Source organism: Acanthochromis polyacanthus, chromosome 18 (assembly GCF_021347895.1).
Source record: "Acanthochromis polyacanthus isolate Apoly-LR-REF ecotype Palm Island chromosome 18, KAUST_Apoly_ChrSc, whole genome shotgun sequence".
In the NCBI taxonomy this organism is placed as follows: Eukaryota; Metazoa; Chordata; class Actinopteri; family Pomacentridae; genus Acanthochromis; species Acanthochromis polyacanthus.
Genome location: NC_067130.1, coordinates 10,987,790 through 11,003,889, shown reverse-complemented (window position 1 = coordinate 11,003,889; position 16,100 = coordinate 10,987,790). Strand labels below are relative to the sequence as shown.

Here is a 16,100-nt window from a genome sequence, read left to right as displayed (position 1 = left end):
TTCCTTTTTGAAATGTTCTGGTCAGAAAGTATCTTTACTGCACGCAAGGAAGCACAACAAGCAGATTCAATGAGGACTGTTTACACAAAACCTGCAAATTCCCCAAACTCCACTTTTCCAAATGTAATTGCAGCTAAAAAAAAAAAAAAAAAAACAACAAAAAAAACCCCCACAAAAACTGGCTGGTGTCAATTATCCGCAGCAGTTATCTAAGTGCTACTGCTGTTTGTCGCACTCAAAAGCTGCAAAAAAATTGCCATATGTAGTTTGCCAGACTCACAATTGTTTCTTTCGCTTGTGTATCGATCGCGCACGTGGAGCGCTTTTGCATTTACATGTATTTGGATCACTGTCTGCCGTGTGGCTAAAACAATAAAAACGATGACAGGCGGAGAAGCTCATCGTATTACGAACGTCTGTGTGCTTCCTCCTTTGTAGCTCCACTTTTCTAATAAACAAACAGCGTCCTCCATAATTATTGGCACCCCTGGTTAAGAGGTGTTGAAAACCTTAAAAAAAAAAAAAAAAAAAAACTAAATTTTTATTGCAGAAGCATACTCTCACACTGAAAATTGCACAAAATGTATTAGAGAAGATTAGGTGCTGTTTTGTCGGCAAAAGGGGGTTGTACAACATCAGGGGTGCTGATAGTTGTGGCACACATGATTTGATGTAAAAGAATCATTTCTTAATGTGTGATTTTTTTTTCCCCACTGAATAAATGCACTTGAATTAAAGGTTGGATTTTCTTCTCTCCCCCCCCACCCCATTGTGGACCTATATTATTTAGAAAAAAAATGAATTTATTAAAAGATAAACACCTTCACCAGGGGTGCCAATAATTATGGAGGGTGCTGTATATTCCGTTGAGCTACGCATGTTTGAATCTGAATTCAAGTTTGATTCCTTTGCTTAATCAGATCTATTTAACGGTGAATAGTGTCGCTGCTCCTCAAGCTAATCCACCGGTTGCATTCGCTGCAGGATAAGCTAAATCAGGCACTGAATCTTTATGTGGAAGATGATAAACAGGAGGTTGCTGCTGGGGCCTGGGAATACCTAGTTAGCCATGGATACAGCTGTGATGAGACTTAAAGTATGTGTGTGTGCGCGTCTGGTTTTTACCTGTGTGTGCCTTATGCAGGTGGCTCTTCAAGCGGCTCACGTAGGCAGATTTAAAGGGGCAGAGCTTGCACTTGAAGGGCTTGTGGTGCCCGTGGTGAGACTGCACATGTCTGTCCAGACTGGCGATGAGACAAAATATACGAGGAAAAAAAAAAAAAAAACAGAAGAGAGGATGTGAGATAAGAGGATAAAAAAAGAAAAAAAACAGATGAAATGAGGACAAAAGGATAGCAGATAAAGAGAGAAAGTGACAAGAATAGAGTACAGGAAAGAAGGAGAGAGAGAGAGCTCTACTCTACAGCATCCACTTTGATGATTTCAACAGCAGGGCTTTTCGGCAGCATCTGAAGCGCTCGATTCTGTTTACCTCGCAAACAACAGCCACACATTTCCAATGACTACAGAACAAGGAGCCGTGGGGTGAACTCATCTACCCATAATCCCCTGGTGGGAATGAGTGTGTGAGTGCCTGTGGGGACGGTAGCTGTGTTTTTAATGCCAGCCTCCTAGGTGGCATGGGAATGCGGCTTCTTTCTGGGTCAGGGCACATACAGTACAGAGGGATTACACCTGGGAGCTCAGAGGAGATGAGGACTCTCTCTTTCCCTCTCGGTCTGGGTCTCTGTGATGGATAAAACAAATCACACTACCAAAATGTCTGTCTCGCTGTAATGTTTGTCTTACTCTCCTAGGAGGCAGGAAATCTTAGAGGAAGATTGAAGATTCAAAGGGATTGTGATAGGGTAAACAGAATAAGGTGTAAAACTGTGCTCTGTACAAAATGAGTCCAACATCCAGTTGATTTGAAGAGCAGCTGGTGTAAGGCTGGTAAGGCACAGCAACCAGCGCACATACTGTAAGGGCTTCTTACCATTTAACTGGAATATTTCCTCATTATTAGACTCAGTTTACTGCTAATGCAAACCAACCATTTTCTAGTAATGCTGCTTTACATTGAAAGCATTAAAACACCACCAACAGCAAAATGTTTTTGTCACTGAGGTTAGCGCCGGCCGCAGTTCCTCGATGCAATTACAAATACAGCCACATAGGCAAGCAGCTATTTTCGTTCTACTTTTAATATCCACACAGGAGAGTGGAATCAGAAGGAATTGCACAGTATGAAGTCAGATAAAGAGTTTCAGGTGGAATCTAATGATCAAAAAAGGACTGAAATCTTAAGATCTCCTGCAACTGACATTTAAAGTTACTCTGCTTTTCAATAAATAAATAAAAATTCAAGGAACACAATGTAGCCAAAAATAAATAAAACATAAGTGGAGTGCAGGCAGATTTTAATTAAACATTTGGATATAACCTTGCAGAAAAGGAAACATGAGAGTAACTGGACAGTCAGAACAGATCAATGTTAAATAGAGTGTCGTCAAATGGCAATATTTTGGCTAAGTATGTGTTTATGACGGGCTAAGTGGTCCAGGTTATCTCATTTACTCCTTATTAATGCCACACTGTACAAAGGGGACTCTACTGTAGAAGCAGGGGTCATTCATAAAGCCTGCTTCTCCATAAAAAAAACAGAATGTTACAATAAATTTCTATTTTTCAACTGCATTAAAAATTCTTCAGTTACAGTGGGTACGGAAAGTATTCAGACCACTTGGAATTTTTCCACTGTCATTGCAGCCATTTGCCAAAATCAAAAAAGTTCATTTTATTTCTCATTAATGTACACTCAGCACCCCATCTTGACAGAAAAAAAAAGAAATGTAGACATTTTTGCAAATTCATTAAAAAAGAAAAACTGAAATATCACATGGTCAGAAGTATTCAGACCCTTTGCTCAGTACTGATTAGAAGCACCCTTTTCAGCTAGTACAGCCATGAGTCTTCTTGGGAATGACGCAACAAGATTTTCAAACCTGGATTTGGGGATCCTCTGCCATTCTTCCTTGTAGATCCTCTTCAGTTCTGTCAGGTTGGATGGTGAACGTTGGTGGACTGCCATTTTTTGCTTCCGTCGGGCCACTCTGCCATAAAGCCCCGACTGGTGGAGGGCTGCAGTGATAGCTGACTTTGTGGAACTTTCTCCCATCTCCCGACTGCATCTCTGGAGCTCAGCCACAGTGATCTTTGGGTTCTTCTTTACCTCTCTCACCAAAGCTCTTCTCCCACCATTGCTCAGTTTGGCTGGACGGCCAGGTCTAGGAAGAGTTGTGGTCGTCCCAAACTTCTTCCATTTGAGGATTATGGAGGCCACTGTGCTCTTAGGAACCTTGAGTGCTGCAGAAATTCTTTTGTAACCTTGGCCAGATCTGTGCCTTGCCACAATTCTGCCTCTGAGCTCCGCGGGCAGTTCCTTCGACCTCATGATTCTCGTTTGCTCTGACATGCACTGTGAGCTGTAAGGTCTTATATAGACAGCTGTGTGCCTTTCCTAATCACGTCCAATCAGTTTAATTAAACACAGCTGGACTCCAATAAAGAAGCAGAACCATCTCGACTGTGCCTTGCCACAATTCTGTCTCTGAGCTCCTTGGGCAGTTCCTTCCACCTCATGATTCTCATTTGCTCTGACGTGCACTGTGAGCTGTAAGGTCTTATATAGACAGGTGTGTGCCTTTCCTAATCAAGTCCAATCAGTTTAATTAAACACAGCTGGACTCCAATAAATAAGCAGAACCATGTCGAGGAGGCTCAGAAGAAATGGACAGCATGTGAGTTAGATATGAATGTCGCTGCAAAGGGTCTGAATACTTATGACCATGTGATATTTCAGTTTTTCTTTTTTAATAAATTTGCAAAAATTTCTACATGTCTGTTTTTTTCTGTCAAGATGGGGTGCTGAGTGTACATGAATGAGAAATAAAATGAACTTTTTTGATTTTGGCAAATGGCTGCAATGACACAGAGTGAACAATTCCAAGGGGTCTGAATACTTTCCGTACCTATTGTAGTTTTTCTTTGCTTTCTGAAATGACATACAAATTTACACAAAATCACAATAATTATCTGTAATTAAATATGTAGCTCTTTATATAAAAGGTTGAAGCCCTTACTATCAATTTAACGTCTTCCTCATAATTTTAAGGTAAATATTATTAGTTGTTATATTTGTGTCTGATAAATATTTACTTAAGGTAATTATTTATTTAGTGGAATACACTTTTTATACTTCTGAATTGCTCCCGCAGAATTATTCATGAATAATTGGCTGCTATTGTAAATCTCATCTCAATGAATGTACGGTACACAGAAGTATTTTGGAATGAACAGTAGTGTGTTCTGTCTTTATCTTCCAAAATAAGACTTGTGTATGTGTTTACACTATCGATCATGTTTGATCATAGCAATTTAGGCCAAATTTGTAAAATAAAAATAAACAAAAAGTTTCACTGCAGAGCTTTGAGATCTATCAATCAATCAATCAATCAATCAAAATTTATTTATAGAGCACTTTACAACACTCAAAGGTGACCGAAGGGCTTTCCAGTTGAAATCAAACAGTAAAATTAGAATAAGAGCAAATTAAAAGAAAGGAACAATAGAACACGTCAAGAAAATAAAAACAAATAAAATCTAAATACAATAAAATCTATAGTAATATTTCAGGAAAATTCTTTGAAATAACAGTTTCTTCAAAAATATAAAATACATATCCTGAAAATGTCTTGCATTTGCACTTATTGTATTATGATATTCTGTTTTAATTTTATGGCGGTATTTTTGGCAACTTTTGCTGCCAGTAGTCATAAGTGACATTTAGTCATTTACTACGAATTTATTTTTACAGTGTACTTACTTGTGTCTGAAGGGTGAGACAAACTGGCAGTACTGGCAGCTGTATTTGTCTTCTCTGCTGAACAGGGCCATAGCCGAGTGGCTCCTCTCGTGGGACCTCAGTCCCTGCATGGACATGAAGACTCGGTCGCACTGGGCACATGCGTGACCTCCGGCCGCTAACCGCTGCTTCAGCTGGCTCTCCGACACCACGGCCCGGGCTGCAGCCACAAGGGCCGCTGCCCTTCCTTCAACGACATCCGCCTCTGGATCCAGGGTCTCCACGGCAACAGCAACATCATCGGAAGCTGTGGAGAAGGGTGGGCCCATCGATGTATCTTCAGGTCTCTCCAGGACATCGCTTTCTGCTGTTTCATCGCCCTCCAAGTCGCCATTAGTTAGGCTCTCAGAGGGCAGCGTCAGCGGGACCTCACTGACCTCCTGCTGCAAAACAGAGAGGACAAGTCTCAGATGTTGAGCAACATTTCTCTGTCTGTTGGCTGTGCCTCTCAAAGCCTTTTGTTATGTGGAAGCAGAACACTGAAAATTAAATGAGAATGGTAGCTGTTCATTTAAATATCACTTAGAGTCTGGCACCTGGAGCCCTTTATACTAGATTAGATGCATCATGTTAACAGCGCATAAGCAACAGTTAAGCATCTGTCTAATACCCCCGGTTCTGCCTATTCTGTATGAGTGCAGTATCAGCTGAGTTTTACTTACAGCTCTGTCTCACTCTGTGCCTCTAACTCCCCATTTCTTTATCTTCCTCTTTTGTATTACCAGAAGATCAACTAGACTAAAGATGAACTCCAAAGCTGATTTGATTGTGCTATCTGTGCAAACTTTGAGTCCAACCCTTACTTATCATCTCCAACCCCTAAATGGTCCCATCAAATAAGACTGAGGATGAACGCAGTCAAAACGTTCTTTACAAAGTCAATCACACCATTCACCAAGTGCTATCATTATGCCAAACAATAAGCATGTCTGCTGAGTGAAAACAGAAGACCTTGCTACTTTGCACATCGACCAGCATTTCCTCAAACCAACAGCAAAGTTCTCCATCTCTTTCGACTTCCCTCATCTGTGAGAGTGCAGCCTGGTTACTGCAGTCATCACGAGCAGACAGACAATCACCGTGACTTTTTTACTGCCTTAAAGAAACTCATTCTTTCTGTGGATGGACCTGACCCTGCACTTCATCCAGCCATAAATAAGATGTGGCATCCACAGGCCCAACCTTGCCACGCAGGCCCTGAATGCACTGTCAGCCTGTTCTTCATCCACCTACCAGTATATGAGAAGCAGCTCTTGGATTCAAACTGCATTTGTGGTTCTATAAAAAGCCAAATTTGCTTTTTACCCTGTGCCGTATGTGAAGCGTACAGTTCATTTAATATAGTTGAGATGTTGTACAGGGTCAAAGCAGTTGTTTTGTCAGCCATGAATACTGGCAGGTAACCCTCAACCCAGGCAGGGTAAGTTAGCGAGAATAAATCTAGAAGTCAGAGACGCAACAACAATATTCCCCTTTTAAATTTCTTATAGAGAAATACAGTAAATCTTCACCGTTTCACTCTCACAGGCCCCGAACATCTCAGCTTCAACACATAAAGATAGACTGAGTGTCTGATGGAAGACCCAGGCCTGGGTTTGGGTGATGTGCCGGATCCTCAGGCCTGTTCCCCTCACTGGCAGCCTCAGTGGAATACTAATGTTCAAATGGTTACCCGCCGCTGCCCTAAAAGTTATGGCTCACCACTCCAACCTCCCAACCCTCCCTCCTCCACAGCAATGGGACAGCATTGCTTGTTTTCTCCGGGGGAAGCTGACAGACTGTCTACCCAGAAGCTTCCGTCAGTAATAAACAAAATGGGAAGCAGAACCCGAGTCCAGTAAAACAGATCACTGCAGTGCTACGAGGATGAGAGTTAGAAAACAAGACAGAAACACGAGGGACAGAAACAGTGTGCCTGTGAAACTCTGAAATGTCACTTTGGTGCAATAAGAATAAATGTTATGTACTGTAGAGTTGTTCTTGCTCTGTATTTGGTGGTGCATAATTTGTTAAAGGAATAGTTTGACATTTTGTGAATAAGAGCCATAATGGTACATATGAAAATACAGCAAACAGCAGGATAACTAACCAGCATCAGCAAAGCACTACAGTTTTCCCTTGTTTCCAGTCTTTATGCTAAGCTAAGCTAATCAACAGTTATCTGCAGTTTTATATTCAAAAGGCATGAGAGTAATATCAATCATCTGTCAAATTATTCTTTTCGTACAGTTTTTATACAAAAAAAATGCTGATATTCTGCAGAAAACAAAAGTGAAAAACGCTAAATATCCGAAAAATGTATTTAGATTCATCATAGTATCTACGTTAATGAATTTATTTGTATTTATAAAAAGTTTTTAACATTGACGTGGATAACTCGTATGAACATTCCCTATAGGTGACAAAAGACAAATGCTGCAGCAGCGACAAAGATTTCTTTACAGCTGCTTCTGCATTTGTGTCATATTAAATCCAGCACCACTTACTTTGACGTGTCCCTCTCTGACCTCTCCGTAGTGGACGTGCTTCCTCAGGTGGTTGCAGATTGCTCGGAGCGTCGGGTGTATTTCTATACAGAACTTACACCTGAATCCTATGGGAGTTCTATCAACAGGGTTTTCCTGATGACAGAAAAACAAACACAATCCACTTTACACAGCAATTTTGTTCTCCAAAAAAAAAAAACAGAAAATGGTTTATTATCAAGAAACAGATTTTAAATGTGTTTTAACACTCAAAGGACTAATGATGTAATTTATTTGACTAGCGTTACTAATGCCTATTATTAGTCAACACCATCTGATGCATTTGCCATAGTCAGAAAACATGATTATCTCTTCTTTCTCCTAGAAGGCACAGAATGTCACTCTTCTCTGATATACATCAAATTAGATCAAAGGTATTTTTAATGAACTTATTATGAAACTAATTATCATATCTCATTATCGTGCAGTATTACATACATACAGACACTGAAGGGGCCAATTGAAATATATAATTATCTCTCTTTGTCTCCTCTCTTCAGTTGTAGCAGGATATTACTACTGTAGGTATGAACATCAATGGATGTGGGTTTATAAAATCATGCTAGGCTGAGCTGCTTCCCACACATTTGTTTTTAAAAACTGCAAAGACCTGCAACTTCCAGGAGTCAAAGAACACCTGCAGAATCATGGATAATAGTGGGTTGTGACTATGGCATCAGATAAAACGTGCTCTGGCCGACATTAATGTTAAAAGGACATTATTGCTATGCCAGTTTTAGTCTTTTATTTATATGTTTCAGGGAGACTGTCTTTGCTCACCTTCTCAGGTTTATTCTCAGGCAGCTCTGCGGGCCTCTGCTTGCTGAGAAGCTGCTTCCTCCTCTCCTGCCTCATGGCCCTCTTCTGAAACTCGTCATTGTGATTCAGCAGATGTTTGGCCAGAACAGGGAGACCAAGGAAGTTCAGTTCACAGTGAGAACACTGGTACAACTCAGAGTCCTCCTCCCCAGTATCAGTCGATGCCACAAAGTCCCTCTTTAAGTCATTGCTGTGGTGGTCGTTGTAGTGCATAGAGAGCAGCTCTCCTGTGCTAAAGGACAACCGGAAGCATTTTAGACACTTGAATGGCAGCCATTCAACCTCGCTGTCCTGCTCGGGTTCAAGGGGAACCTCCAGCACTTCCTTGTCTTCCTCTGCCAATGCACTAACAGCAGTTTCCTCGGGTTCTTTGGCATATATAACAGTAAAGTAGCGACCAAGCTTGCTAGAATGCTGCTTCTTGGGGAAGACACCTGGGTGGCGTTTAATGTAGTGTGAAACAATGCTCTTCCTGCTGAAGGCCTGGAAGGCGCAAAGAGAACACCTTCGTCTCTCCACAGCCAAACGCAAGTCTTCACTCATTTCCGAACTGTCCCCTTCTGACGGCGGAGGAGCCATCACTTTGGCTGGTTTTTCAGTTATAGTCTTGGAAGCAGCCAGACAGTGGGTGTAATACGCATCGATATCATGGCGCTTCTGGTAGTGTGCTGCCAGACCTTTGCGTATAGGGTTAGTGTATGAACACAGAGCGCATTTGAAGACATTGTTTTTACCCTCTGGCTGAGCACGGACGTTGTTGTGCTTGATGCGGTAGTGGCGAGCGATGCCTTTCCTAGTAGAGCAGAAGTATTTGCAGAGCTGACACTTGAATACAGCATGTTTCTCGGTCTTATTGATGGGTAACTGGGAGAGGGCAAGGTCCAATTCGCTGACCTCTTGGACTTTTGCTGTGCTTGATATATTACTGGCACTGCATTCGGCTACTGGCTCTGTATCTTTACCGGACGCAAAAATTGTCAGAGAGGGAGCGAACATGTCAGAAGCAGACTGATTGTGATATTTCTCATAATGGATTTTGAGTTTCTCCAGTGTTCCGTGTGTGTACGGGCACATTTTGCATCTGTATGCACCATAGCCTTGCCTTTGAGTTTTGAACTTGTCATCTCCTTCATGTAACTCGTTGATCTGCTCTATATCATCGGCAAAGTCCTCTGCTGTGACTTTCACTAGCGGGTGTCTTTTCTGATAGTGAGTTAGGACTCCGTGGATGCGGGAGTTTACGTACGGACAGTGACGACATTTATACACAGAACTGGGATTGATGTCTGCCTCCTGTGCAAAATCTGCAGCTTTTACTTTCATGCCTGGGTGCTTCTTTCCATAGTGAGTGAGGAGGCCATGGAGACTGTTGTACTCGGACAGACATACAGTACACTGATAAGCATTATTAGAGATGGAAAGGCGTGGGTGGGCAGGATGATGGGGATTGTTTTCTTGGGGTGGCGTGGCAATGATCAATGCTCCATCATCTTCAACAGACTGACAATTCAGAGTCACATGTTCTTTGGCAACCTGCTGGTGGATCTTTTCGACTGAGACGTTCCCTTTGATGATATCCAAAAGCACAGATTCATCCCCTTTGATTGCCCAGGGGTGGACTGCCTGATAGTGACTAGTGATGTCCCATATTGACAAGGCCTCAAAGGCACAGTCTTTACATTTGTAATGTTTATTTTCCATATTGCCCCCTTGCTGGGTGGTTTCAGGCCCAGCCCATAGTTTACTGGCCATGTATGTGTAATCAACATTATGTTCTGGGTGACGTCTTTGGTAGTGGAGCAACAGGCCCTGGGGTTCAGCATGGGAATATATACACCACTCGCAGTGATAGCCAGCCTCCAGAATGCCATCTTGGTAAGCCCAGTGCAGAATAGCCATGGCTGTGGCTTTCACAGTGGGATGTTCTTTCTTCAGGTGCTTCTTGAGGGCATAGACATAAGGTGATGTGTAGGAACAGTGTCTGCACTTGAGGGAACGCAAAGGTGTAGCGTTTTCACTCTCTGGAGCTGCTGGGATCATGGCAGAAGAGACACTACCTGACTGAACCATCTGTGCACGCTCACGCTGACTCCGGACAACTGCAGTGTGGCGACGTACGAGGTCAGCGTTGGCCTTGGTTTCCCGGTGCTTCTTCTGGTAGTGAATAAGCACTCCTTTTACAGTACGGTTGCCATAATCACAGTGCTGACAAAAGAACAGCTCATCCTCACCTTTCTCACCACTTCCTGTTTTGGGACTTGAGTTGTTAGATCCATCGTGACCATTATTTTGGAACTGCTTCAAAAACTGTTTGGGAGTTGCAATTTGCAATTCATCCATTAGTTTCATCAAACCGGGGGTAGGAGCGCCATTTTTGATATATTTTGCCGTCACTTTGACTTCTGGGTGTCGTTTCTGATAGTGGACCAACACACCAACAACAGATCGATTGCTGTACACACAATGTTTGCAGTAGTACATTTCTTCATCTGATCCATACAGTGCTGCAATTGCTTGTTTTGGTGTTGAAGACATGCTGGGGCTGAACGAACAGTTGGCTGCAGGCTGGGACTGATCCACGGAGATGACCTTCATAGTTTTCTGTATACGGAAATAAGACGCCTTCTGCTCTGGATGTTTCTTCTGGTAGTGGACCAAAACAGAGTGCATGTTCGGGCTGGCAAAAGAGCATACATCGCAATCATAGATGACAATATTACCGCCCATAGCTTCTTTGAGAGGTTCTGCTTCAGCGCTGGCTTCAGGGGACTTGGAAACGGCTTTCAGCCCTGGGCTTGAGGAGGACCTCGGCATTGAAGTTGCTGAGTTAAAGTTCTTGGGACCAGAGTTTAATATTTCCCTCAGAGTTTGCGATTCACCAGATTTGGGGGTCTGCTCCACAATATAGCTTGAGAAGATCATGGCATTGTTGATTTTCACCGTGGGATGCATTCTTTGGTAATGGGGCATCAGGCTCCTCACATTAGGGCTTGTGTACGAGCAGAAGCGACACATGTACAACAGATGTGGCTGGTTGAAGTTGAGCACGTTGCTTGCTTCAGGATGGTGATCCATGTAGTGTTGGTGTAGATCGTTGTAATTTGTGTATTCAATATAGCACTCTAAGCAGCGGAAGACTGCACTCTGGTCTTCTGGGTCCAGGATGTATTTAAAGCTGAACTTGATGTAAGGGTGCATCCTCTGGTAATGGGTGCTAACGCTACGGGCTGATTTGTTGTGATAATCACAGTGTTTACAGTAGAAACGTGTGGTTCCTGTGTCCTCTGAAAATTCCATGTTGTCTTGGGCTGTACCGTCACTGGGATCAGCAGAGATGTTTTCACTATCATCTGAGAGAGTCAGTGAAATAGGAATGCTTCTAGGCTTTGATTTGGGGTTGCTTTTTCGTTTCCCTATTCTGCCTCCATCATGAGACATCATATCTCTTGAATGAAGATGCTGTGTGTAAGCAAAGATGGGGTTTTTGTTGTCATAGCTTCCACTCTCATCAGCACTGGCATGATTTTCTCCAGCATCTTCATCATCCATATCGTCCAGATTTATGATGGTGTCCTGTTGGCTTTGGCTTATTTTACTTTGAAGGTTACTGGCAATTTCATCAATTCTAGTCCTCTTTTTGACTGAGGACAAATCCAAAGGCAAGTCGTTGATGGACTTCCTGGCTCTCTTCCCTGTTCCTAAGGACTTTTTGGTGGCGAGTCCTAAAATGGAAGTCTGGGTTTTTTGTAGAAAGATTGGAGAGGCATCCACTTCAGAATCTGGCTGGTCAGTCATCTGGGTTTCAAAGACAGTGGGATCTAGGTCATCACAGTAGGAATGCTTATGCTGCTGGTGGACCCTCAGACCTTTCAGAGTAGTGGTAGAGAAGCTGCAAAGTGTGCAGCGATGAGGGTTCTGCTGGTCGTTTGATGTGCTGGTTGTCTTTTTTCCATTGACTTTGGAACTTACATTACCCCCATTAACTGGCTCTGCGCCACCGTCCTTCTGAGGATTTGGACTATCACTTGTTAGGTCCAAGGTCTCTAAATCTGAGGAGTTGTGGCTCTGTTTGTGCGTGCCTAGTTTCAGAGCGCTGGTGCAAATAAACGGGCATTCATCACATTTATACACTGTGGTTTTGCCGGAAAGGTGAATGTTTTCAATGTGGCGGGAGATACTCCGTCTGTGCATGGTGAGGAAGGAGCAGAAGGGGCACTGAAACCGGTTCATGTATTTTCTAAACGGAATCCCTTTAGTCTCCAGTAATTTATTATCTTCATCTGTCAATAGCTGCTTTGCGTCTGCAGATAAGGTTCCTGTATAGCTGGGATCATCTATGTCACCCAACTCTTCGTCATCATCATCCTCCAAGCTGCTCCTTGACTCTTCTTCATTGAGTAAGTTGGTATCCATCTCTGCGACACTGTTCGGGACGTCAGATGATGCAAACCTTTTTGATAAAATGGAGGAACCCGTGCTGTTGGGTGTTACTGCACTCATCTGTGCATACTGGAAGGAGGAGATCTCTGCAGCTGACTTTTTCAAGGTGTTTTCTGGTGTGTTTCCAACTGACTCCTCCTTCCCACAAACCTCAGCAAAATTTGCCTTTGATCTAGCCGGGCTATGGGAAGAGGAGGGAGAATCTGGTTTGGGTGAGCTTGCACTCGCCTCCCCTTCCAGCTCCGCGGTGGAGGAAACTATCTTGACCTTGTCACTGTGTTCCTTCACCACGTGATTAGTCCAGCTGTCTTTCTGGTCAGTCTGATAGTCACACCATTCACAGGCAAACGTCCCCTTCATGATCCCACTCGCTGAATCAGATTCCTCCCCAGTATCGACATATTCAGGAGGATCTCCACCACTATCTGAGGGAACTTTGTTATGATACATTAGTTGGTGTTTCACTATCCTTGCTTTGCGTGGAGACTTGTATGTGCAATACTGACAGGAATACACTTTTGAATTGTCATTGTGCCTTATAACAGTGTAGCTGGGCTGCTTAGCTGTCTGTGAGGAGATACTTGCATCTGAATCATCCTCTATGACATTATGCACCTTTTTGGTGTGGTTTCTTAAGAATGACTTTGATCTGAAGTAACGGACACAGAACTTGCACTGGTAAAACGGCAGATGGGTTTCAGCTGTCTGCTTTTGTGATGCTTGGTTGGGACTGTCAGTAGAGTTGGGGCCTAAAAAGAGAAAAAGAGAAATGTCATTAGACATTTTGCTGTTGAATCTAGGCTTTCCGTTGTTTCGGTCACTAAAATCAACCACAACACATTACATTTCTAAGCTACTCAAAAAAATACATCACATGGATCATCCCACTATGAAGAGTTATTTAAAACAGACAAAGAAAGAAGGTCGTAGGCATACTCATTCCAGCTTTAGGAGGCGTATAATCCTTGTCTTCCTCATCTTGAAATTCCACTTCCCCGTCTTCCTCCTCATCTTTCAGAGAATCAGACTCATCTGCATCTGCAGGCTGCAGGAATACAGTGTGCACTTCCTGTATGTGGGTCTTCAAGTCGTCATATGACTCACCGCGGAAGTCACAGCCATCACACTGCAATACCTCCATCACTAAAAAGGGGGAGAACTCCCTGGAAAATCAGGGAAACCTGCAAAGAAAAAGAGAAAATCATGAGGACAAACAGCATTTTTCATGCACTATAAGGAAGAGTAAAAATCTAAGTGAAAAAGGAATTTGAGAGAGTCATCGTAAAATGTCAACAGGAGCCACAGATTAAAAAACATTTATAGTACAAATCAAGGGGCATTTTATTTATCATCAGGACTCAGAGATGTTACAAAGCTTAGAAACTGAAATCAAATGAAGATTTGGGGATTAATATCATTCTGCAGTGCTTCTATTTTCAGTGCACCGAACATGTTCCTCCATAAAAATGAGCCTGGTGATGATCTCACATGATTAACAATGGTGGTACCTGCTGTGAACAAAGAATAATCAGGTGCCGGATGGATGACACACCTTTTCCACATAACAGCTAAGACTAAAAAAAAATAAATGGAACACTTTCAAATGTTCATGATTATGTGCTCAAAAGATATTCTCCTTAAGCAGGGCCTAATTTGCTACCTTTAAAGAACCTCTTCAGTCTGCATTTGCTTAAAAAGGACTGCAGCACAATGTTGCAATTATCACATTGTCAGGGGAGGGTGTGTTTTGGATTAAAACAACTTTTATTTGATTTTTCATGAATACTTTGATGCTCAAAAGGCATGGCATGGCAACATAATAGCAGAAGTTAACAAAATTGAAATGAAACGGCATAGTTAAAGCGTCATTGTAAAATTGAAGCCCTTCGCATCAAAATTTAATTTGTGACTGAAATACCTGACAAATACAAATTGTAACTACTGAGTGCTGTTACCATAAAAACCTATGGAAGAAATTATTGAGGAAACACAATGGTTTTGTTATGCAAACTGCAACAAATCTCTCTGTTCACATTTCTATGACAAAACCACATGGATCAAGTGTCATAAATTCATGTACAAATATTCTCTATCTCTAATGTGAATGGAAACTCTGACAGAACGACAACAAAACACGACACAGAGGAGAATTCAGCAGATGCTGGTGTTACTCAGAATACTAAGAAGGTTCCATTTTTTTGCCTAGCATCATTCGAAGAACAATGGAGGGACTGAGGAGGGATTACGGGTTGATTTGTCCCATTTTTATTACCTTGGGATAAGCAACAGCTGGAGAGCAGCTCCACAGCTCAGTATTTAGAGCAGACTATTCTATCAGATTGTATCAACTGTTCTGAAAAAAAGATTGAACGAATCAACTAAGAAATGAAGGCTTTGCGTCTTTAGGTTTCTCTGCAGTTTGAACTTGGTCAGAAAAATGGGAGCTGACTCTGTGGCCATCGTTTCACAGCTCTTTCATCATAGCTTTCTAATCATCAGGCATTTTGTCTCGAAACTATATAAAAATAGCAAATAGGACTTGTAGTCCTTACTGGGTATTGAATCGGCAGGTAAAGGGCACAGTTTATGGCTTTGACTCTTGAATCAGAACCTATTCAATCTTTTTCTTTTCTTTGTACATGATAACAAGAAAAAATGAAGAATTTTCTTGTAGAACAAAATGTCATCTTTGTTAAAGAGAGGAGGTTCATACGGTTCAACATAGAGGAGGAAAATTAACAATATGAGATACAGTATGAGATGTTTAAGTCAAAATAACTAACACCAACTTTTAGTTTCGCTTTAATATAGACTTATTTAAAATCATTTTAGATTCAGAAGTACAACACATGCCTTTCAAAACAGTACATACAACTGTGCGTACAGCTTTCTGCACTGCTGCGTTGCAATAGTTTTAATTTTTGAGCGTAAATATTAAAAAAAAATTGTGCCACATACAAAAGGGCAGTCTTACACTTTAAACATCTTAATATTTAAAACCTTGTTCGGCCTTTACCATTATTAGGAATCGCCAGGACAATAACAGATCTGCTTAATTCTCCGACTATAAAATCTTTACAGCAACACTCAACTATAGGCTCCTCTACACAACTGAATAAGGATCTGAAAATCAGACACATTGAAGCCTTCAAAGCAGGGGAGGGCTATAAAAAGATACTAAAGCGCTTCAAGCTTCCACTTTCCACTTTCCACTGTCTGAAATGTCATTAAGACATGACAGTTAAGGGGAACAGTGGAAGTCAAGACAACATCCAAAAAAACCAAGAGAAGTTTCAACTGAAACTGCATGTTTGCTGAGCAGAAAGGCAAAGCAAAACCTCAAAGAACCAGCAGGGAGGTTTAGCTGACACAGGAGTGGCGCTGCACTGCTC

The 16,100-nt window shown here is 42.0% G+C and overlaps 1 protein-coding gene across 4 annotated transcripts in view; it reads right to left on the bottom strand.

Annotated features, from left to right (window-relative positions):
• The window catches only part of znf462 (zinc finger protein 462), a 60,349-nt gene that overhangs the window by 18,738 nt on the left and 25,511 nt on the right, over positions 1–16,100 (bottom strand). For all 4 annotated transcript variants that reach the window (XM_022203905.2, XM_051938161.1, XM_051938160.1 and 1 more), the window contains 5 exons: positions 13,645–13,889; positions 8,230–13,457; positions 7,411–7,545; positions 4,886–5,307; positions 1,126–1,244 (listed from right to left, as the gene is read on the bottom strand). In XM_022203905.2, coding sequence (XP_022059597.2) covers positions 1,126–1,244; positions 4,886–5,307; positions 7,411–7,545; positions 8,230–13,457; positions 13,645–13,849 — 6,109 coding nt within the window. In that variant the 5' untranslated portion in view covers positions 13,850–13,889. The remainder of the gene's footprint in view (positions 1–1,125; positions 1,245–4,885; positions 5,308–7,410; positions 7,546–8,229; positions 13,458–13,644; positions 13,890–16,100) is intronic.